The sequence below is a fragment of the Anser brachyrhynchus genome (assembly GCF_964034855.1).
Source record: "Anser brachyrhynchus genome assembly, chromosome: 9".
NCBI lineage: Eukaryota > Metazoa > Chordata > Aves > Anseriformes > Anatidae > Anser > Anser brachyrhynchus.
The window spans coordinates 19759069-19781651 of NC_137703.1; the positions used below are offsets into that span (position 1 = coordinate 19759069).

The following is a 22583-nucleotide window of genomic DNA, read 5'->3' on the forward strand; positions in this document are numbered from 1 at the left end:
GCCGTGAGTGAGGGCGAATGAGGGAGCGGCGGCGGCAGCCCCAGCCCCAGCCCCAGCCGCAGCCGCCGCCGGGAGCCGCCGCGCAGGGCGGGCAGGACGCGGGCAGGGCCGGCGCCGCGGCGGGGATGCGGCGGCGCTGCTGGGGACCGGCGGCGCTGCTGCCGCTGCCGCTGCTGCTGCTGCCGGGGCTGTGCAGCCCGCTCGCCGCCAAAGGCAGGTAGCGGGGAGGGTGTGTGGGGGGGGGACCAGCTCCTCGCCCGCAACTTTCCCGGGGGGGCACCGGACGGGACGGGACGGGACAGGGAGAGCGGCGCTGCCCGGGTGATGCCGCCGGAGCCGAGCATCCCCGAGCATCCAGCCCAAGCCGTGCCTGGGGGAGCGCTGCCCCCGGCAGCCCACAACCCCCTCGCTGTCCTCCTGTGGCCCCGCGGCTCCGGGCTGAGCCCCGAGCCCGGAGTTGGAGAGCTGCGCTCCTCCTGCCCAGCCCCGGCACCACGTCCCCTCCTCCTGCCGTCCGCGAGTTGTCGCCTCGCTCTCCTCCTCGCGTGTATCGGGAAAACTTCGCTCCGCGGTGCCGTTGTGTGGCTTTTTTTTCTCTTTTGCCTTGTTTGCTCTCTTACAACCACCGCGCGCATCCCAGCTCGGCGAGCAGCCTGCCCCTGCCCCTGCCCCTGCCCGAGCACTGCCGGGGGGCAGCGCCCCGGCCCTCACCGCCCCCCACGGGCCGTGCCCGCAGCTCGGGGAGACGTCTGCCGAAGCTGCAGGTAGTCCGGCAGGCACGTCCGAGTTGGGTTGGTTGTTGGTTTTTTTTGTTTGTTTGTTTGTTTTTGCTTGGGTTTTACCTTGTGTTTGACCACTGGAGGGCTGCAAAGAGCAATTCCGATAGCAATTCCGAAATCGGCCTTCAGAAATCGGCATTTGAAGGGTATTATTTAAGTGTTTTAAGTTTTCCCTTATTATTTTACATCCATTTCCCCTTTCATTTCATGTTTTTGTTTGTAGTCAGGTATCCTCAGCCTATGCTGCAGGGTTAATAAACGAATTGACACACCTTAGCGCTGTACACGGTCGACGTCTGATACGTTTGCACCTGTGGACTCTTTCCCCCACCTTGTCAGTACTGCATAGGAAAAAGAGTTCGCATCGGTAAGGTGATGCTGCTTTCTGCTTGCTCTGTGTTATTTTTCTGTAGGAGGAAAATGTTAATTCCCAAGGCATTTTGTGGGTATTTCACACGGTTGAGTAACTTGGTGCTGTAAATGTGCAGCTGACTTGCAGCTTGGAGGCATTGCGTTCTGGTCAGTGGTGGGGTGCGGTGCGCACACCGGTGCCTCCAGCATCCTGCTGCAGGGGGTGGATGGATGATCCCAGGTAATGACTGCGAGTCTTCTCCCATCTCCCTGTCGCTGCTACTGCTTGATTTTAAAACAAACCCAAACCCAACAGGCGTCCCTGCTGCCCCCCTTTCTCCTCCCCTGCTGTTTTTGAGGCTGGGGAGCAAGATCATGGGAACCAGGAGAAGGGTTCTCACCATTCTCCACTCTTGCTCAATGAAAAATAATCATTTATTTCACAAAAAATATTTCTAGACTGTGTATTTAAAATATATATATATATATATATATTCCCCATTAGGAGGAAAAAACAAGACTGAAATTTTGTGTGGAAATATAAGAGGTATTGCCAGAATGGTTAGTGGGCGCTCGGTTAAGGATCTTAACCTATGTATTAAATATTCATATGCAATTTGTAGCGCTGTTAGCTTTCTGGCAGGTTGTTGACCCTGGGATCTGTACCATAAGTTCAATAAAATCACTGTTTTAGACAGGAAAAAATGATTTATTTAAAATATTTTCAGACAGCTTTGTTTGGTAAGACAGAGGCACACTTACTGGATTATTGGAATTGCATTAATGCTGTCTGGAGATTGTGGACAGACTCTCATATGTAAAACAGAATCTGCTGAAAGGCAGGACTTCATTATTTTTTACTGCACTTTCAGAATTCATAGGTTGCAGGCAGGGAGAGCTACTACCTGCTGCATTTCCCTTCCTCTGCAGGTCTGTGCATAAGGCTGATCTCTTAAATGACTTACAGCCTCATCTTAGTATTTACCTATTACCTAGTACCTTATTAAACTGCTCAGTGAAGTCCTGAAAAGGTTGCCAAATCCACACTTGTAAGACCCAATTAGTTGGCCTTTCAAGTCTGACTTTATTTGAACTTCATCATTAACATAAACATCATTTTAATCTTGATTTTTAAGTACAGCAGAAAGTATCTCAATGATCTGTGTAACTAAGAATATTTGATACCAATTAAATTAATTACATGGGCAAAACTTGAAGCCTTAGTCATTCAGGACATTTCCAAATCAATGGAATATTCAGTCCCACTTGGCAAATCTATTATGTGAATACAGCTGATATGACTATCAGCAATAGAAAAACAACTAACCCAGGGAGACAGAGACAGCTTATTCTGCTTAAAAGAAAGCTTAAAGCCTGGAGGGGAAGAAATTAAGAGAAAATCTTTGAGAGCATGCTAGACAGATCCTTATGTCTGAATTTTTTTTCTTAATACCATGGGTACTAGCAAATCTTTTTTTTTTCACAGTAAATAATAATGAAATACTTTATCAGCTCAAAGGAGAGAGATACAAAAAGTAAGATCTTCCTTTTCATCGTCATCCAAAACACTGAAGTAATAATGTTTGGCACACTTTATGCTAGAAGATGGGAGATGAAGAAATCTTGCTTTCTGTAGCTCACCAAGAAACCCTGGCACAGATGTATATGATTTCACATTTCCATTTCGAAATCAATAAATGGAGATAGGAATTCTTTTCTTTTTTTTTTTTTTTGAAGTGTTTTGATTGAAAAAGTACTCATGAAAACTGACTCTTTTGTCTCCTAGGATAAAAGATTCATCTGATTATGAAGCCTGGGTGTCAAGATAATGAAATGATTCAGAGGTCTCAAAAGACCAAGATTGGAGTATTTGATAACTGCTTTAGTAGTTACGTATTTCAGCAGAGATGACTGACAACTATATTTAAGTTGTCATTATCAAGATAAAGAGTGTTTGCCAGCCATAATCATATTGTTACCAATTTTAATTGTATTATTTGGAAGACTAACAAAGCTGAGAACCTAGAAACTTCAGAGTTTTCAAAGCATATTTCAATTGTAAGCAAAGTATGTGTCACTTCAAAAAGCCCTGAGAAACTATGTCCTTTGTCAGCAAACATTAAATGGCCTCAGAGCAGCGTGGAGTCATGGTTTTGTCACTTTTTTTGAAAGTGACAGCCCTCAGAGTTCAAAGGCAGTGTCTGTACCTGGACAGCCCCTGTCGTGGCCAAATTGCACATTTGAAAGTGGCCTCAGTTTTCTTTCTGTGCCTTTTATAGATTTGGAGGAGCTGATTAGAGGTTGTCAGAGGCATTGTCGCCCTGTTTTGATTGTTTACTGTTTAACTGGAGGAATGTATTGATGATGTGGTGTTCCTGGGCATCCATTAGGCATTGAAAAGGCAGAGTGCAAATTACTGGTTTTATGTAGTTATAGGTTGTTTTCCTTTTTTCTTTTTTTTTTTTTTTAATGAAACAGATGTTATTCTTAGGGTTCTGAAAATAAAAATCCATGAAGCTGTTATTTAATGTCTGGTAAAAAAAGTGTAAAATTTCTCATATGCTTTTTTAATATAATTTCCTGTGTCAGATTGATGGGATGTTTTGGGAAAGTAATTTCAAAGGTCTTATTCCAGCTTCAAATACATTTCCTGTCCTCCCTTCATACATATATTATTGGCCTTCTTTTGGTCCTTGTGTTGGCTTAGTTGTCTCAAAATGATTTACTTATTTCTTTAGTTTCCAAGAAGGTTGTATTAGAAGGCAGAAAATAGCTTGCCTGGCTCCTATAGAGTGTCTGAGTGGTGTAGCTAGCACTTCATTTAGTACAGAGAGCTTCCCTGCTGTGAAATAAGTAATGGGAAAATGAAAGATAAAATGCATTGTTTCTATAGGAAGCTAATTGCTAGTGTCAAGTGTAGTTCCGTTGTCTGTAACCTTTTTTAGCAGGAATGGCAAATAATTGAGTCCTAACTTTCATAACGTGATTGATGTTACTTACTGTTGTGCTAGTGTAATTTTAAAAGACAAATGGTAAAACTGAATAGCTGTGAGATTTGGCCTGACTCAAATTTATGGTTTGTTTGTCTGTGGAGAGCACTGTAAACGAAGTGGAGCTGTTCTCTGAGACTCTACTTCAGTATGCTGCTTATAAAGAGCAGTCTGAAAATACCAGTTGCTGGGTTATGTTGGGTAGGGGATACATACCAAGTGATCTTACCTCTGGCTTTTCCAGTGATTGTACTCAAATGGCATCTTCTCAGTCTCTCAAATGTCTTAGCTCATTTGATTTATTTAAAAAATAAGTAAAATATTCAAACACAACCAGAAGCCACCATCAGTTTTAACAGGATACTTTACAGGATGGTAACGGAGTTGGAAGATATGCTCCTTATTCAAAATTTAGCCCTAGAAATATTTAGTTTGGGTATTGCTGTTTGAGTAGAATCTGAACCAGTGGAGTAGATTTCAACAGAAAACTGCAAGACTAAGTCTAGAAAAAGTGACCTGTCATGCTGAAGGAATTCTGTTTAGCTGAATGAAAAAGAATCGAGGAATGTGCAGACAGGCTCCAGGTATGTAAAAAGCTGCTTTAAATAAGAGAAAATCATGTTCTCTGTGCTTGTTGTATGTAAGACAAAAAGTAAAGGGAACAAGACAAACTTGGGTTAGACTTCAGGGAAAGCTTCTGGTGGGATATTACAGGGCCTTTAACTGGAGAGCTTTAAGAACTATTTGGAACAACATTAGCAGTTATAGTTGATCAAACCTCTTTGTTGAGGGGGAAAATGGATGCAGTGACCTCCAAGCTCCACACAAGTCTGACTACCCATAAAACCCTCCAATGAGTTTGGGTAGTGGAGATGGAGGCAATACGGCCACCTAACAAAACATTTTACCACCTGAAGTGCTCCAGGCACCTCGCACCATTCCTTGGTCTCTCTAGAGATCTCAGGCTAGCAGCCCTCCTTGAGTGGCAGCTGCTGCAGCCATCCCTCTTGGGGATATTTGCATTCTCATTTGAGTGTTCTTCTAGATAAGCCTCTTGTGGCTTCAGGAGGCATAGTTTTCAACAACTGTGCAGAGTTGCATCTCCTCTTCTGCCTTTTCTAGAGTAGTCCAATGAATCACAACTAACAATACGTGCTTGAATCGACTACAGAGGCTGTTCGTATCTTTGATGCCAAACAAGCAAGTAATTTCATTCAGCTAATCTCCAAACCCTTCAATAAGGTAGAAACTGGTTGATGTTTCTGGAGAGGTGGTAGCTGCTAAACATTCAGATGGATTCACCAAATGATTGTACAGCTAAGATATCTAAGGGGTGTGAAATACAAAAGGCACAACCAGTTGCTGAAGCAGTCTTATGCAGCCTACTGCTGGAGGCCAAGGGACTGTTCAGGAGCAGTACTGTGCGTCTTTTCTCTTTCATAGGCACTTGCTGTTGACCATTGCCAAAGACAGGGAGCTAGCTTCACCTCTTTCATGTTCTCCTATAGCCTTACTGTTCCTGTGGTCTTTGCCAAACAGCCTGGTGAATGGGTGGTGATGACTTAGAAAATTAGCGTACTTGCTAGGTCTGTTCAACTTCAGCAAATGGGCAAATCCTGTTAGAGAGTTTGAATAATGTGAGTCATAGTAGTAAGGGTAGAAAGAGAAGACACTTTGAAAAGAACTAGAGGTCGGAAGAGGAAACCTAATGTCAAACTTGAGAAAGCCGTTTGTTATATCAAAAGGAATATATTCTGACTAATTTGTGGTTTGATCTCCTTACTCTTTTATATAAGAGCTTAAGTATGTTGTGATTATTTTTAAAATAGGAAAGTTGTCATGATTCAGAAAGGGTGCTTATAAAAATAAAACAGAAGGAATTTTGCAAGTGACACTTGTGTCCTAATTTGAAGAGTTGCTAAATCTGTCACTGTATGTAGAGGCTGGGTTACTTGTCTGCCACTTCTCTTTCTACAGCAGCATACACAGCCCTGTACTCCATGTTACTTTTTGCAGAATGGCAAAAACAGGATGTCTGGTGTATGATTTACATAGTATTCAGAAAATACATGTGTACAGGAAAGCATGCATATCCTCTGTATTTGTTTTAAGCAAAGCTAATGTTGCACACATGTACATGCTCTTACACACTCAACTATTGGGTTATGAGAAATGGTACAAATCTGAAAGAAAAGTTGATTGTTCACTTTGCACTCCACGTGTCTTGTGAGCTTGCAGTGCAGGATCAGAGTGAGCCAAAACTGGTGAATAGGGTGCTTGAATGCAGTTATTTCTTCAGTAACCCCTGTAGTTGAAAGCAAGCAACAGCGAACCTTTGTTTCCATCTTTACATCTTCGTGAACTCTGGTCACGTAGTCTGGCTTCTGAGTGACTGTGGAACTGTAGAGAATGAAAACTTCTGTGTTGTTATTAGTTTTATATTAATCACGGTATTTAAGTATGGTAACAGCTATACCCAGTTGGAGGGAATTGTGCACGTTCGCTGTGGGGCTTCCAGCGGATGACTACAAGATGCCTGTGATGCTTGAGTGTTTTGTTTTCTTCCACGAACTGTGCATTTGCTGGATAGACTAGATTAATGAGGGGAATAGAAATATGTAAAAGATTTAAGTATAGATTTCTAGAGTGTACTGAGGGTAGTGCACTCTAAATAACTTTCTATTTTGTTGCTGTATGTATTCCAGTAAAAATGAATACAGTGGCTGCTCACAGCTGTTAAGTTATTAAGAGTAAGTTGTTAAAATATTAGTCGTTATAAGATGGCATCAAAACTACAAGAAACTTCTTGATTAAAAAACAGCACAAATGCTCTCATCAGAGAAATGCAGATAAACATATATAAATATATCGGGCAATTTGGCATTTGTAATTCTCATTAACTGGCATCTTAAAAAAAAAAAAAAGTTCAACGTTAAAAACATATTGAACCAAAATGGGACTTGTTCCCCACCCCGCCACCCCCTCCACCCCGTGGGGGGGAATGTGGGAGATGCATGATTCTTCCAGCTGTCTTTTAAGAACTCTTTGTGGCTTGTGTACCCGTCTTTTAGTTCTATTTGATGAAGAAATACCCCTGCTTTTGGCTTTTTGGTGTAGTTAAGGTTTATATAGGATGTTCCAGCTTGGCAGCAATGAAATGGACTGTAAAAATGTTTTTTTTTTTTTTTTTTTTTTTTTCTGCGTGTGTGGTACTGAATATCCTCAAGATCATTCAGCTTGAGTGCAAGTTGAGCAATGTGTCATTTAGGACTATTGGACTATGGAAGAGAATTTTGTCTATTCTCTTAAGGCATTTTTTGGAATCAGATATGAGAAGCATGTGGTACATTTCAATTCATTTTAATGTGACTTCTCTCTGGATTGATTATAAAGATGGCCCTGCATGGAATAGCAGTCATCACAGTTAATACTGCTATTTAGATGCTTGGTCTTCATAGGTGAAATCTTCAACCTAGTTAAACCAGTGCAAGATTTGGAATGTATCTTGGTGGAATCAGAGTTTCATCCTTTGTGTGTTTTAGGGCAAATGTAAACGGTTCTTTCAAAGCTTTTAATGTTCTTCCACTAATAGCTGCCTTTATCCTAAGGGGGGAATATTTGATTTAATCTTTCACCTTATGGCTTCTTATGGTATACCTTAGCTCATTGAGTCAATATAACAATTCTTGTGTGTGTATTTAATTCTTTTCGAAATGCTTTTCATCCAACTTAAAACTATTAAGTGAAGTGTTGACCAAGGTGGGCTATTCTACAGATCTAAGTATGGTAGTTCTTCACGATATTGACTTTCAAAATACTTGTTAAAAAGACATCTTTTTTTATGTCTTTGACTGTCTCCCATTCTGTGCCCATGATTCCGTTCATCACTAGTTAAATATTGTGATAAGCAATGCTGTAGTGTCACAAGTTCTTAACTGTACTCATTTTCTCAAATAGATTTGTTGCTGTATCTAATCAGATTAATCATTTGAAGTTGGGTATCCCAAATACAGATGGCACTTGTCATTCTTACTAGTTATTAGAAAAGCAGACACTTTGTATACCCTACTGCTACTTTCCTGTACTTATCTTATGACAACTAAAATGAAGTGGGACACCTTTATTTCATTTAAAGAAAATGGCCATTAAATGTGAATATTAAAACTATGGTGGTGTCTTCTAGCATTCATTCCCCCATCACTTGATGGCTAGCAGACAAGAGTAAGTGAAGTGAGAGATTAGATTCTACTTAGAGATTGATCTCTTGATTATTGCTTTTTGACTTTAGTAGATTCTTTACTCATTGAAATATGAACACAAAAATACTATGTATGAGTGTTTATGTAACTGCTGCCTATGTTTTTGGCCTTTATCAATTTTAAAATACTTAATGATTCATGACATTTTTATAGACTTTAAGGTGCATGTCCCCCCCCCCCCCCCTTAAAGCCCCGGCTTCTGAAATAGAGACTAAGAAAATAAAGAAAATGCTAGCTTTTAATTCTTAAAAGATAAGCTCTGCTTGTTATATCTGAAGGAGGAGTGAAAAGGGAATGTAGGTGTATCACAAAAGCTCACAAACACAAATAAAGAAATTAACGTTTTCTTCACTTTTTTGCTGATTTTTTTTTTCTTCGTATACCTGGTTGTGTGAAATGCAGTAAAAATCTGAGTGTAGCTGGAGAACATCACTGTGTCTGGTCTATACTGTGTTGCAAAATAGCAGTACTTATTTGGGTTGGATCTCATAATTATAAGTGGAACTTGCAAAATATGAGTTGGTGGAACAAATTTTAAGTCTGTGAGATCTCACTCATGGTTTTTGCGTGATGAATATTGGCTTTTTCTACAGTCTGTTCTGGAGTTATTCACAGAAGTCGCTAGCAGAGGTAAATATAGCACAATACATTGGTAATAATATTTGAGACAATTCTGAGGAAACTGCTTGGCAATAATATTTGAAGGGCTTTTTCCCCATTTCTTTTTGAGGGCTGCTTTTAAAATTCCTGATCCAGAGTTGAACAGATGGCATTTGCCATTGTTGTCAATCTTAGTAAGAAAAAATTATTTTTTAAGATCTTGGTTAACAGAACTTTAAATTCATGTTGAGAAATAAAACCTAGAGACGTTTTAACTAATGTGATATATGCTGAGCTGCATATAAGTCTGCATTATGACAGCAGCCTACAAATCCAACTAAGGTGGATTCATACACTGTAGAGTAGGTGGCATAAATGGAAAAAGGCACTGGATACTGTGGTTTGCTTCCATCTCTTTCTTCCTCAAAAACAGTGTAAACAGTACAGATGCGTAAAATAGAAAGACAAAGTACAATTATTATGCCTTGCTGAAGTTAAATGTGCAAGGTAAGACAATTAGTTATTGTGACTAATTTGAAGGATAATAGTTCAAGGCTTATTTTGGGAAGCTGATTTTTTTTTCCCCTCTCTCCTCTGCAGTAATTATATAACTGTAGTCTTCGTAGGGTCTGCAGACTACTTTCAAAGACTGGCAAAAAAAAAAAAAAGCCTATTTTCAGCAGGCTTATATTACCATTCAGCTGTCCATCTCTAAATTTGTAGAGACTAACAGTTCAAAAATATTGGAGCTACTTTTGAAGATTAACAAAAATAACTGAAGGAATACTTTTGGTGGAAACAGCATGGCCTCAAAAAGTGTCAATTTGTTCATTGGTTATTTTACTTTTTAATAATAGAACATATTTTGCTCAGTATGAATCCCTTCTTTTAGAACTTGAATTTTATATGTGTAAGTCTGAATATAAAATATTTCAAGATGCAACGTGTCAGTCTTAGTAAATAAATAGTGGCCACTTCAAGTTGCAAATTTAAATTATTCTCTGTGTTCTCCCAAGTGTTTAAAAATTCTGTAAAGTTTTAATACTTGAAGCCTCCTAAATCCACTGGGTGGTGTTTGTGTTTTCACTAACAGACTGGGCAAGTATACCTGCACAACGCAGGGATAACATTTCAGGCAGCCTAATTCAGCAGTGCGGTTTTAAACCAGACGAGGATGTGTACTGTTAAGGGTATGAATGGATATACATCTTTTTTTTAATGATTATTTTTATTTGTCAGAAGCTTCTGAAAACTTGCTCTGTGTAATTTGTCTTGGTTCTGGACTAAGCATTTGCCAAAACAGCTGATCAGACAGATACAGAACTTTTAGGTGCATATGTATTCCTTTTCTTACATAACATGCTTCAAAAGATATCAAACCCCACTGTATTCTGAGCAGTTGAGCTGAAACAGTGGTGGCATGTTTTATTATGTAATAGAAGCAGAATCTGGGGCTCTGCTGCTGCTGGTTGCATTTCTGCTGGTTGCAGATTCTGTGCTTAACACCCCATTGCATCCCTTGACTAGTTTTGTTTTCAGATCAGGTAGTCGCATGCCAGACGCATTGGGACACAGGTGGCAACAAAACATTTTTGTGTGATCAGTTTCTATAATGTTACAAATACCTCTTTTTGGCTCTTTTGTTTTTCAAAGGATACTTTCCCTCAAATACAGCTACACTGCAGTAGCAGTGTCTCATTGTGCATGTTTCCTTCCTGCACGGGAGCATCTTCTGACATGTGAAGTGCCCCCTGGCTAAAGGAGCAAGGAGGAAAACGTGATGTCCACATGTGTGCCTGTGGTCTGTGTTAGCGTCTGCTGAACACGTCACTGGCTTGTGGGGGAGTTAGGGCATTTACAGTATGCACACAAGTATTTAGTGAGGGAAGACTGATGTCATGAAGATAAACATTGGACAGTACCAAGGACAAAAGATTAAATTGTGCACTTCTCTGAGAAGTTGAGTTGATTGTGCAACTAAAAGTTGCCTTTGTTTGAGAACTACTGTCTTGGAATGATCCTGAAAAGGGCAACTGCATCATAACTTCAGTGGAATATTTACTTCTTTTCTAGCACCAAAATTACACTCTAGAAAATGAAAGCTTGCATCTTTAGTTTCCTAGTGCCAAAAGGCATATATTCCTTAGGATGTAGTGGAATTTACCGGGGGATAAATCTTAAAATGCAGCAATAGCTTCTTAAACTTTTTTTGAATGTGCGATAAGAGCTAAATCCATGCGTAGTTGAACTTAACCTACTTTGGAAATATTTGAAACTGAACAATATAAAGGCGTCTGTATAGAATAAGGCTGTGTGTGAGGAACTCTTTCACAGTAGCTATTCCAAATACATCTTTGTTTACCTGTTCTCGTTTTGAAATTCCTTCTGTGAAGATATTTATATTGGAAAGGATTCTTGAGATTTTGAGTTCATCCTTGCAAAATGTTTCTTGGATATCTTTTTACAGGTTTGTCTGTACCGGTTCTTTTAGGCTGACTCCACGTTAGAGATCTAACTAGTATTCCATGTAAGTAATTACACTGATATAAATTATAATCATCCTGGAATACACTTTTGACCTTTTAACTTTTCTGTTGCAATGAGTGTAATGACCATGTTGAACAAGAGAGGAAATTGAAGGCCAAATATTGTATAGGGGAGCCAAATCATGTGGAACCTAGAGAAAGCTGGCTATAATCCATGTAAAAGGAGCTGTTTGCTCTTTTTTTGTGTGTATAATGTACAGTCATCTATCTTGGCTATTGTTGCATGCACAGGAGGAGAAATCTGATGACCGGAAGGGGAGGAAAGGATATGCATGCTAGGAATATTTAGTGGAACAGCTTCAGTGGGCTGCTACTTGTGAATTGTTTTGTATTGTTGCTGTATGGCACTACCACCTGTGCAAGAAGTCCCTTACGTAGGGAGCAAGGTGACAGGAGCATGTAGGGCATCGTTTTCTACTTAGGAATGCTCTGAAGGTAGCTTCAGTCCTTCAGGTGGAAGGCACTACGTGTGCTTTCCATGGTGTGTGTCTCAGAACAGCAGCTGGACCAACCTTGAGAGGGTAATGAGTTCCCTTATAGTCCTCATAAACATCGATCGGTCGAATTCCCCAAGAGCTGCTGGGTCACGTGTTTACACCAGTATTTTCTCGTAAAATGTGTTTGATGGAGAGTGGGCACGGTCGCTGAGCTGCAGGAAGGGAGCGGAGTTGTCTGCCTCTGTGTCTGAATGGGTTCTGTGAAGAACGTGACCCTGAAAACTTGCTTCTCTGTTCACTGTTTATCTCAAGAGACTTTTGCATTGGGAGAGTTTCAATGCAGTATATATTTTGGATCAAGGCGGGTGGTGGTGGTGGAAATAGTATTTGTTTTCGTCTTGGAAGGGGAAAGTATTATTCTCATGGTACGTTTACTTAGGTGTTACATTAGCTCCCCCTGAAATCAGTGGATCTTTCTACTAACTAGTGGATCAGCCCCTATGTGCAGAGATCTGTTAACGTGCAAGTTTGCATACACATGTTCAGAATGCCAATACATGTAGAAGCAGAAATTGTGTCAAGTTAGCCATACTTCATAGCCTTTACAGAAAACAATGTTCCACATGCTTTGTGGCCTGAAATAGGAATATAGTAGGTGGTATGTCTAAAAACCCAGCAAACCGTGTGGGATTATGCTCCTTTGCATTTGAAGAAGTGGTGGAGAGGATTTACCAGTAATATTTGCCTTATATCTAGGTGTGTGTCTGAAGTGAAACCCTGTAGGAGAAGTAAAACATCTGACTGCTTCTGGAGGTGAACGTCTTCTATTAAAGCTGTGGACTTCAGCTGAACAGGAGAGAAATAAAGAATGCTTTTAATAGGGTTAGTTTATAAGGTCTCATCAGCTCCTGACTGCAGTGTCTTAGGGTCAATTTAATGTTACTTATGGATTGCTACGTACATTATGTTAAGCATGTAATTGCTTATGTTACAGTTCCACGTATCAGTGAAAATAGCACAGAAAGGTAAACTTTGGCGTTGTATTTTTGCCTCTGTTGAAATCCTGCCCTGTGTGCCCGTGCAAGTTATGAGCTGGCAGTCCTAGCCTAGCAGCTGTTATTCTCTCCTTATAGAACAAGAGTGAAACAGCTAAGGACTCGTGGCCCATCTTGTCTGTTCCGGTGTTTGTAGCAGGAATTAGACTGAGGTTTCCCTGTTCTTTCTTGGTGTTCAGCTTGTGCTTCAGAGCATGCCAGTCAAACTGGGGGAAGCATTCCTGCGTCTCATTAGATACCTTTGTACCACTGGCGGAATTTTCACTTGTTACTTGGTTCCTTCTCCTTTAGAGTAGGTGCAAACAGATACTTTGTCAAGTTTTTGTTAAGGGTGTTAACTTTTGAATGGGATAATACTGCTGAATAAGTGCTTTATTTGCATAACAAACCACTAGAATGCAGTATTGATTGCTATTCAGGAGTACCAAGATTCACTGAAAAGCAGAAAAGCTAATTAAAAAACGTAATTGGCTTTATTCACCTTTCTCTAGTTAATGTTTCTCTTCCCAGTCAGATTGTGAAGGTGCGTTTTGTCTTCACTTTTCAAAAAGAACCTGCCTTGTGCACAGCCAAGAGAACTTCAGGGCTTCTTTCTGTGACCTCTTCCCACGGACAGTTAGGGCAGGTGGGCTGAAGCCTCCTGGGGCTGGCTTATACCCTCCTTGTAAGGCAGGTCGGTGCGATGCAAGAGCTTTTGCGTATTTCATGCGTTCTTAAGATTAAAGAGTAAGATGCAATATGCTTTGAGCGTGCAAATAAATTTACTGCAAAAACATTGTGTATTATTAGCACATATCCTGTATTAATGTATGTACATACCTTGCGTATCTTGAGTATAAGAAATCCTTGTATATGGAGTTCAACAGTGTTGTTCCATTTTGAAGTAGATCTGGCAGATTCACGGAGCAGTGGACCAATTTAGCTTTTGAGAAATGTTTTTGGAAAAAGACAGTGATGGATTTGATAGCTTGTTAACTCTTCATCTGAAATTCTTGCAGGCAAAGCATGTAAATATTTTGAAGTGCAGACAATCCAGATATGTCTAATGTATTAATGACTTGGTGAAAAGACCTTCCTTCTTAATTTGTTATACAGTATTTGTGATTTGTTCTATAATCAGATGGCTCTTGGGATCAATATGCATCAGACTCTAATCCCTTTAATTATGGCTTCAAACACATTTGCAACTTTTTTTCCTCATTGAAATCAGTGGGGTGTCTTGTGAATGAAGTTGAAATTAAAGGGATCAAAACTGGGCCTTCAGTTATAAAGATCTTCTGCAGGTTGAGACTGGGCTCCATGGCAGTACAAAACAGTAAGCTCTGGATTTTTTTTGGGGTGGTATAAACCTGTCTTTCTTAATAAGCTGACTTTGAATCACAAGTTGTCTCAAAATGGGGTGCCGGAAAGGAAGAAGGCTGTGGCTGTAGGGCAAAGGCATCTTGCAGGAAAGATCACTGGGTCCCTGCTCGTTGCGCTTCCTACTTGGTCTTGCTGCTTCTGTGTGGTTCCATGGACAGGATTTTGCTTTGCTGCTTGCTCTTTGTGAGAGACATGATGCAGTTTGTTTTAAATTCTGCACTTTTTAAGAGATGAGCGATGTTCTCTGAATATCTGCCTGTCACCTGCTCTACACTGCCAGCCTGTTTCTCTGGATGTTTTCACTTTTTGCAGCCAGTGGAGTGAGGAATGAGAGGTGTGCAGGGAAAGCAAACAACACCTGCTTTCTTGTATCGAGCCACAGCATGCACTTTACCTGACTCCTTCAGATCTTGCGAGTAGGCAAAGTGGTTCCTAAATTCCATCATAAACCAACAGGGTGCTCATGGTAGGATGAATATGTTCATTCTTAATTCTGCTGTTAAAGTAAATGTGGGGGGGGGGGGAGAAAGAAAAAACTTGCTATATAGAGTAGTGTGATGCAAAATTGTTTATTTTCCACTAAAATTTATAGAGAACAACTTCCACAGCCCAAATGCTTATCCCAAAAGGTTTAGTTAGTCTGCAGGCACTCCAACTAGTAGGTTCTTTGTTTATTTCTGTACTTCCTCTTGCTGGCTTACAACCTGCCCTTAATGGTGCACTTTGGAGACTTTCCCTTTCAAGTGAGATAAATCAAATAGCATTTCTAAACGTGGATGTGGAAACTGGGTCTTTCAGTCCCAGACTCCAGTTCTTCCCACCCTTTCACTTGGGATTTTGTACTATTACTGAGAAACCAATTGGGATTGGTTTTTTTCTGTTTGGGTTTGTTTGTGTTTATTTTATTTTGGTGAGTCATCTCTGTTTTAGGTAAAATCTAAGGAATTCTTTTCCTTTTGCATTATGTTTTTTGAAACTGGTAGGGATAAGTTTGTTTATGTTGATTACCTCAAGAAGAGAGTGCTCATACTGACTTACATTCCTCTTCTGGACTAGAGAGTGTGCCAGCTCCGTACACAGTGTTTGGGCGGTTAACAGTACCACTTGCAGCATTCCTGCGATGGTTTTCAGAGCCTGTTCGTTGGAGGCTGGCGAAGCTTCCTCTGTGCTTGGGTTCAAAGGTATGTTTGCTGCCTTTGTTACAGGATTTGAGCAGCATCCTGGCTTGTTCTCCAGGCAGATCCAAAGGATGAAAGCTGCTCCTGGAGTGTACACTTTTGCAGCTTCTCTATCACAGGACTGGGAATGCTCTAACTCTGTGTTCAGCAAAGAAAAAGGCCTCTGTCAGCTTTCTCATATAGTGTCATAGCAACCAATGAATAATGAAACAGGTTATGTGCACTCTGGTTATGAACAGAACAGGGTATGGAAGAGTAATAATTAGGGGAATAAACAGAGCAGTCCTGTGTGTGAGTGACTTCACAGCCCCTGGTAGTAGAGCATTTGGCACAGTGTTTTTTCCTGCAATCTTCCATGTTTTTTCCTGTGCAGTTTATTTCATAGGGACAGGATGATTTTTCATTATTACAAAGCTCTGAGAAATGTGTTCTTTTGTTAGTTTTGCTCAAATATAATATTTACACTTTCTTCTTTAAACCAAGTTGCAATATTAGTGCACATTTCAAAAATCGTTTAAATATAGTAAAAAAAAAAAAGTCACTGTTAGTCATTTGTAAGTTATTCTCATGGTAGGCATCTAGTTAACACATTGACTTCTGTATATTTTATCATTATAATGTCAGAAATATGCTAGCCTTCATCTAACACAGCAGGGTCCCAATTGGTCATGGGGGCATCCTGTCGTTCCTCTGGTACAAACATGCAGTTTGCTGTGCAATGATTATCCAGTAGTTGAAAATTGGCGTTCAGAGCTTTAAGAACCTCTCTATTCGTAGGGTTTTGCTAGCTTTCCTATTGCCCCAACTTATGGCAAAGTTTTTCTTCTTGCAGAAGAAGTAAAGAAGCCTAAGAAAACAGGAATGGCAGAAAAGCTTGCAGACCGAAGCCTTGATTTTCCAGTCAGAACGGTCAGCTCTTATCTCTGTTTTCCATTTGTGCAGGTTTTCTGAGTGTAGCATTTCCAGATGGTGTAAAATATGGATGTTATTCCTAATAACTATGAACTTATAGATAAGAACTGTTTGAAGGGGGGAAAAAAACCCACCCACCAGCCCCGACACAACCCTACATTGTAATACAGATGCTGCTTACATTTGCATTTCATGTATTTACACGTAACAACAATGAGACTCTTGGCCTTGGTGCTGAATGAAATACAGTATTTCACTTTTTTTGACTGGGGAAAGCTAAGGATGTGTTTGTGTCTTTTCCTCTAAGATTCAGTATGAATTAATGTTTTATAAAAATAGAAGTCTTGCAAAGGACTGCATGAAGTTTGTAACTATTACTATTGACTTTTCGCACTAACAGAATGACGTTCATCTTTCTTCTTAGCTGGTCTCTGGAGATTTTGCAGGTCACACAGTACTATAATAAAATCAAACAAAGGCACGTTATTTGTTAAACTACACACCATGAATCAAAAATGAGGCCTGAAATGACTCTTTGGTCTCTTATTTTACTGCTGACTTTTTAAAAATATCGTGAAACACTAATGTGGGAAAAGCAATAAGAGTAGCAAAAAGTACTGCTCAGGTGGAAGTATTGTGTTGCTTTATCAAGAGTAGCTGACACACAAAACATTGCGTATAATTTTATTGATTACATTGCTATACAAAAATATGGACCAGGATAATGTCACCATCCTTTTTTTCTTCCTTTATGTCCCTTTGTCAAATCAAGTATGGTAGGTAGTATTCCAGGTGGATAAAAGGGGGATCTAAGAAAACTTGCAAGCTATTCTTAAAAATTCCTAAATTATTTTTTCTTCATAAAATACAAGGGGCAGTAATATAGCCATGGGTTGAAAAAGGAGGAATTCCTTCATATTTGAGAAGAGGGCACAGAATGAAATTAAGACAAAGCTTTATTTTAGCCGTCATAAGAATAAAATTAAGTCAATTCATATTTTTATGAACTTGGAAGTGTTTTTTCCCATCCTGTCTTTTCCATCTTTTCAAAATGCATTTATATATTTTATTTTGAAAATAAATCTTTCTACTGTAGCGTCTTTTTATTTTTTTTTTTTTTGCTGTGCAGGGAGATCCACACTCCTGCATTTTTTTTGTCATCTGGTGCAAGCCTGTGAACAGACCAGTTTTTCCCCTTAAATTAACATCACTGATTGCCCTCTTCATAGTCTTCTTTGCTACTTAATGTGCAGTGTTTTGTATAGCATGAAATTAGATAACAAATATGGCTGTGGTTGTGTTTGGCTTATGTAGGGAATTTATTCTGCACATTTTAATATCAAGACAATATTTTTCTAGCTCCATGTAGATAGTCATTCTGCAAACAAAATGCTGTTGGGTTTAGCTTTTGTTAAATACAAATGAGCAGAACTAAACAAAACCCCAAATTAACTCTGCAATACTTTGTGGTACTATAAATACACTCAAGGTGTGTAGTAGTTTAACCAGTGGGACAATACCACATTTACAAGGTCTTTCCTAGGTATGTCTGTTTATAGATTGTTTGATGGGTTGTGGTATTTCCAACTTGTCTCTATCAAGTATAGTCACAGTTCAAATCACTTTTCAAGTGAAGTTCTAAATTGTAATGAAACATCCAAAAGTAAACAAAACTGAACAGAGTATATAAATAAAAAGAGAAAGCTGCTGTTTCAATTTCCAATCATTTGCCTGTAGCTTCCCCATTCGCTTTAGGACCTGAAAGGCATGCCAGTTTTGATTAAATTGGTTATGGTGTGTGTTTTATTATAGTGGGCAAAGAAGTGTTACTGTTGAGTGAATTAGTCATTTGCACAAGTATGGAATAGCAAATTTACTCAAAGATTTACAGGGTCTGGTAGCAGGCTGGAATTGATTCATTCTCAAGCAACACCACTAGATAATAAGGCAGTAGTGACATTCAATGGCAATTGAATGTTTAATCAACAAAGCTTCCCTTCTGAGGATTTTTGTATAAATTCAGTGAAAAGTCTGTTGCCCTTAAGTATAAATGGTCTCCCGGAGATCTGAATCAAAGAATTTATTTAATCTATGGGAGAGAGGTATATTTTCCTATTTATAAAAATCAATATTTTTTACTGGTTCTAATGTCCTTTTTTTCTGCTTCAGGCATTTGTAGCTGCACAGTAAGGAACTGCAGGATTTTACATTGGTCTTGTTCAAACTATATGAATAAACAATTATGTCACTGAAGAACGTGGGTCGATGTTTAATCTCTTTGCGGTCACTCATAACTATTTCTTGATAAGATACCTGATAAGTTCATTTTCGATAACTTGTTTTCTGTGACAGTGTCCATGTTCCAACATTATTAAGGCAAAAGACACTAAAGCCACACACTTGTATCTGGAGTCGAGGATGCTTTCAAACTTTATGGACAGCTTTTCTAAAAGCAAGCTTTGCTATGAACCTTTTCTTATTGTTGTCCTTATTTTATGATGGCAATAGGTGGTTGCCAGCCCTGGGGGCAGTCTGAACTCCATGACCTAGTCATCATCAACTTTTTTTAGTGCATTGGATGCAGCCAGCGTTATCTTAGCCTATTATAACAGTATTACTATGTTTCCATGACACATCTTACAGAATATCTTTTTTGTTTATTCTTTTAGCTGTGTAAATATACTTGTTACAGTCCATACCTAGTAAGGGATCTTTCTTTGCTCCTTTCACATAACTCTTAAAATATTGCCTGAAACATTTTGCACTTCATGAGAGTGTACATTGTCAATATGGGATGTTCTTTAAGGGTCAAACAAAGGTATTTCTTCATCCAATTGGGATCTTAGAAGAAGAAAAAAAGTAAGTGAAATTCCCTTGTTTTCTGCCTGGGCAGTTCTGTCTTTCACATGCTGACACTGCTCACTGCCAGAGAATTTGTAGTGACACCTGGAGCTGGATGCAGATATTGATGTTAATGCAGCAGCTTCTGAGGCATAATTAGGATGATGAATGAGATAATTTTGTGGTTAAATTCTTCTGCCATGCAGTGCGCTATGGAGTTACAGCTTAGCATATAGCCCCCCGGGAGGTGAGAACACTGCTGTTGACTGAACACAGTGTGAGATGTTCAGTCCATGTTGAAATTTGAATGATGTTTTTAATAAAAGTAAATGTCTATGGTAATCAAAATCCCTGTGTAGATGTTTAGCTACTGTCCCCATGTGAATCCCTGTATTTTAGGTGTTCTTTTCTTCAACAAACTACATGCAGCATACCATTTCCTGCAGCATAGCTGTTCTGTGGGAAGGGCTGGGAGCAGGGACACTTGCAGTTGGGTTTTAAGGAACAAAAACTTCCACAGTAAGAGTGAAGCATGAGATATTATTGCATCTCTCCCTAGAGCATGAAAAATCTGTTAGCGCTATACTAAGTGCTCTTTCACTTAAAGAATGGAAGTTGGTGTTAGTGTTAAGCGTTTAGCATCTTGGTGAATCTGACAATATAAACCTCCAGCTGTTGTTTGCTTGACATCAAAGGGAAAAAGATTAATCTTCATTTGCCTCCTCCCAGCAATTAGCCGGAGGTACTATGTGCCCTACGTTGTACTATCTAATATAACAGGGGATTTCTTGTAGTCCTCGTTCAGGCAGAACTTGCAGTTTCTGAGGGGAGAGTTTAATTTCAGCAAAGTAGTGTCATGGATCACAACAGAAAGCCTCTATTGGAAGCACACTCCTCAATTTCATGTCAACAATTCAGGTACTTGTTAAAATAGGAGCAGAATCCCAGTGTCCTCTGCATGGAAGATGCACTAAGAAGTAAATACAAGGTAGAAAGGTACTACAGGTAATAGGAAAAAGAAAGGAAATTGGTAGTTTCTTGAGGAAAGTTTTATGGCAGGGGAAATATGGTTTCAGAATAGAAAGAAGAATTTGCTCTCTATGCAGTATGTATTTACTGACTGTTGTTAGCCCAAGTAATTGGGACTTGAATTTGAATGGTTCAGTGGAATAGGCAATATGTGCTGGAATAGGTGACAGCTGAGCTATTCCAAAGCAAAGATCTATTGTGTGTGTGAGGTTCCAACACTTTTATGCATGTTTCTGCAGTTGTATCCTTTGGTACTCCTGTTCAGATGTGCTTGTAGGTTTTTCCTTTAAATCAGTTGTAAGAGAATTTGTGAATTCCTTGGAGGGGATTACAAGGAGAGATTCTGGGAAATACACAGACTGTCAGCATGGACGTGTCTTCGTTGCCCTCAAGGGATGTTCTAGGTTATGCTAAGGTATAGTTGTCTGTAAGCCATCCTTCTTGCTGTACAAATAGCATACAACATAAAGGACAAATGAACGTGGTCCTAAAGATTTCTTTGCTTAGGAAAAACAGAGGAGAGGGCATAGCTTTATGCTAATCATAGTCTGTGCCCTGAAATGACGGGGAAGAAAATAGTGCTGTTGTCAGTGTTCTGCTTTTCAGGTGGTCTAGATTTGGGGATTGAATATGGTAGGGACAGAAAAGCTAGTGAAAGCTGTTAGGGAAGGTTTTTGCTCTAGGAAACAAGGGTGGCCTAACAAATCCAGCTTTCCAGGCTCTGCTGACTGTGGTCTGCTGCTTTTTGCTGGTTTGTCTCTGCCCTCTTCCACAGTCACAGGATCTGATGTTTCTGGGTAACGCTGAGTCATGACTGAATCTGAGAAGCAAAGGAAAATATCTTCAGAGAACTAATCTGAAGTGCTCTGTGTTGTGGTTGTTGTGGTATCTGGTTGATGTAGTATTTGTCTTGCAGCATTTCTGCCTGAAATGTATTCTCTGCAATGTCTTGGCACCTGCTGGAATTTCTCTGAATCTTCTTGTCTGAAGCGTTCTTAGGGCTCAGGCGCTCTGGAAATGCTCATTTTAGCTCAGGAAACAGTAAACTGCCCCATTGTTTTCTGTGGGATTATTCAGGCTGTTGGCTGCACCATGTGCAGCACCTGGCAGAGCTAGGTCTGTATTCTTCCAAAAGACACATTTTTGGCCGTTCTTTTAAACAAATAGCTACTGTTATTACTTCTCTGCAGCTGTGAACTAATATTTTTCATAATGTCAAAATTTATTTGGTGTTGTGGGGCTTCCTAGAAAGCTGGGTAACAATTTCAGCCATATATGATGTTCTTCATAGGTGCAAAGAAGTTTCGAGAGACTTAAAACTTCAGTCTGGGAATTTCAGGATTTCTCCTGTCTCACCTTTCTCATTCATGAACTGGCATGAGCTTTTCCCTAGTTAGATAGTTATTTGCAAGGGCAAATGTTACTCTTAATCTCAGAACCTTTCTAAAGGGAAGTAGAAAGGCAACTGTGAAAGACTTAAAATTTAACCACTGCCAAATAAAATGTTCATAAAATTAAATACTAATTCTAATCATGTGGAATAATGAGGCCATCAGTGGTCAGCTGTAGCAAGAAAAAAATAGCAGATAGAAAGTATGGAAAAGCAATTAACTCTAAGGACTAAGTGATTTCTTTCAATTTTGATCTACCTATTCCTGTATTATCTCTGCTTTGTGAGTAAAACAGCAGTTATTTTGGAGGATTAATGAGTACATGATACATCTACATAATCCTTTGCTTTGGGTTCTTTTGACCTCTTGGGTAATCTATTGGTCAGAAATTACTTTGCTATGACATGATCAAAAGGAATAGAAGAACATTAGAACAAAAGAAGTAGTTACAAATTCTCTGAAGTAATTCCAATATTTCTAAATAGAGGAAAACATCTTTTTTAAACTACAAAGGCACCTTTTTTTTTTTTTTAAGCCAAAATTGGTTGTTTTCTCTGATCAGTACAATGTTTTAAAAGTTCTTGTGCATAAAGTTAATTTTAAGGTCATGATGTTTTATTGGGGTGGAGGGGGAATGGAAATATTTTAGCATAGTTTTATTACATACATTTCTATGTCCACTTTGAAATAATACTGTTAATTTAGTTAATTTGACTGAATTCTATATGAAATAAGCACCGAGATGCTATGAAAACATGGACACCAAACCTTAACGATATGGTTGCATCTCATGCTGAGTCTGTGCTCCCTTGCATTCTGCTGAGAGGCCATTTTATATTGGAGGTAGCATGAC

General features: G+C 39.5%; 1 protein-coding gene and 1 long non-coding RNA gene across 2 annotated transcripts in view; one reads left to right on the plus strand and one right to left on the minus strand.

Annotated features, from left to right (window-relative positions):
• The first annotated feature begins 2 nt into the window (after positions 1-2).
• CLSTN2 (calsyntenin 2) overlaps positions 3-22583 on the plus strand; it is a 344598-nt gene continuing 322017 nt past the window's right edge. The window contains exon 1 of the mRNA XM_080605191.1: positions 3-213. Coding sequence (XP_080461317.1) covers positions 18-213 — 196 coding nt within the window. The 5' untranslated portion in view covers positions 3-17. The remainder of the gene's footprint in view (positions 214-22583) is intronic.
• On the minus strand, positions 3572-16466 carry LOC308200113. Its single transcript, XR_013955251.1, has 2 exons — positions 12924-16466; positions 3572-12808 (listed from the first exon to the last, which is right to left on the minus strand). It is a non-coding gene; the product is annotated as an uncharacterized lncRNA (long non-coding RNA).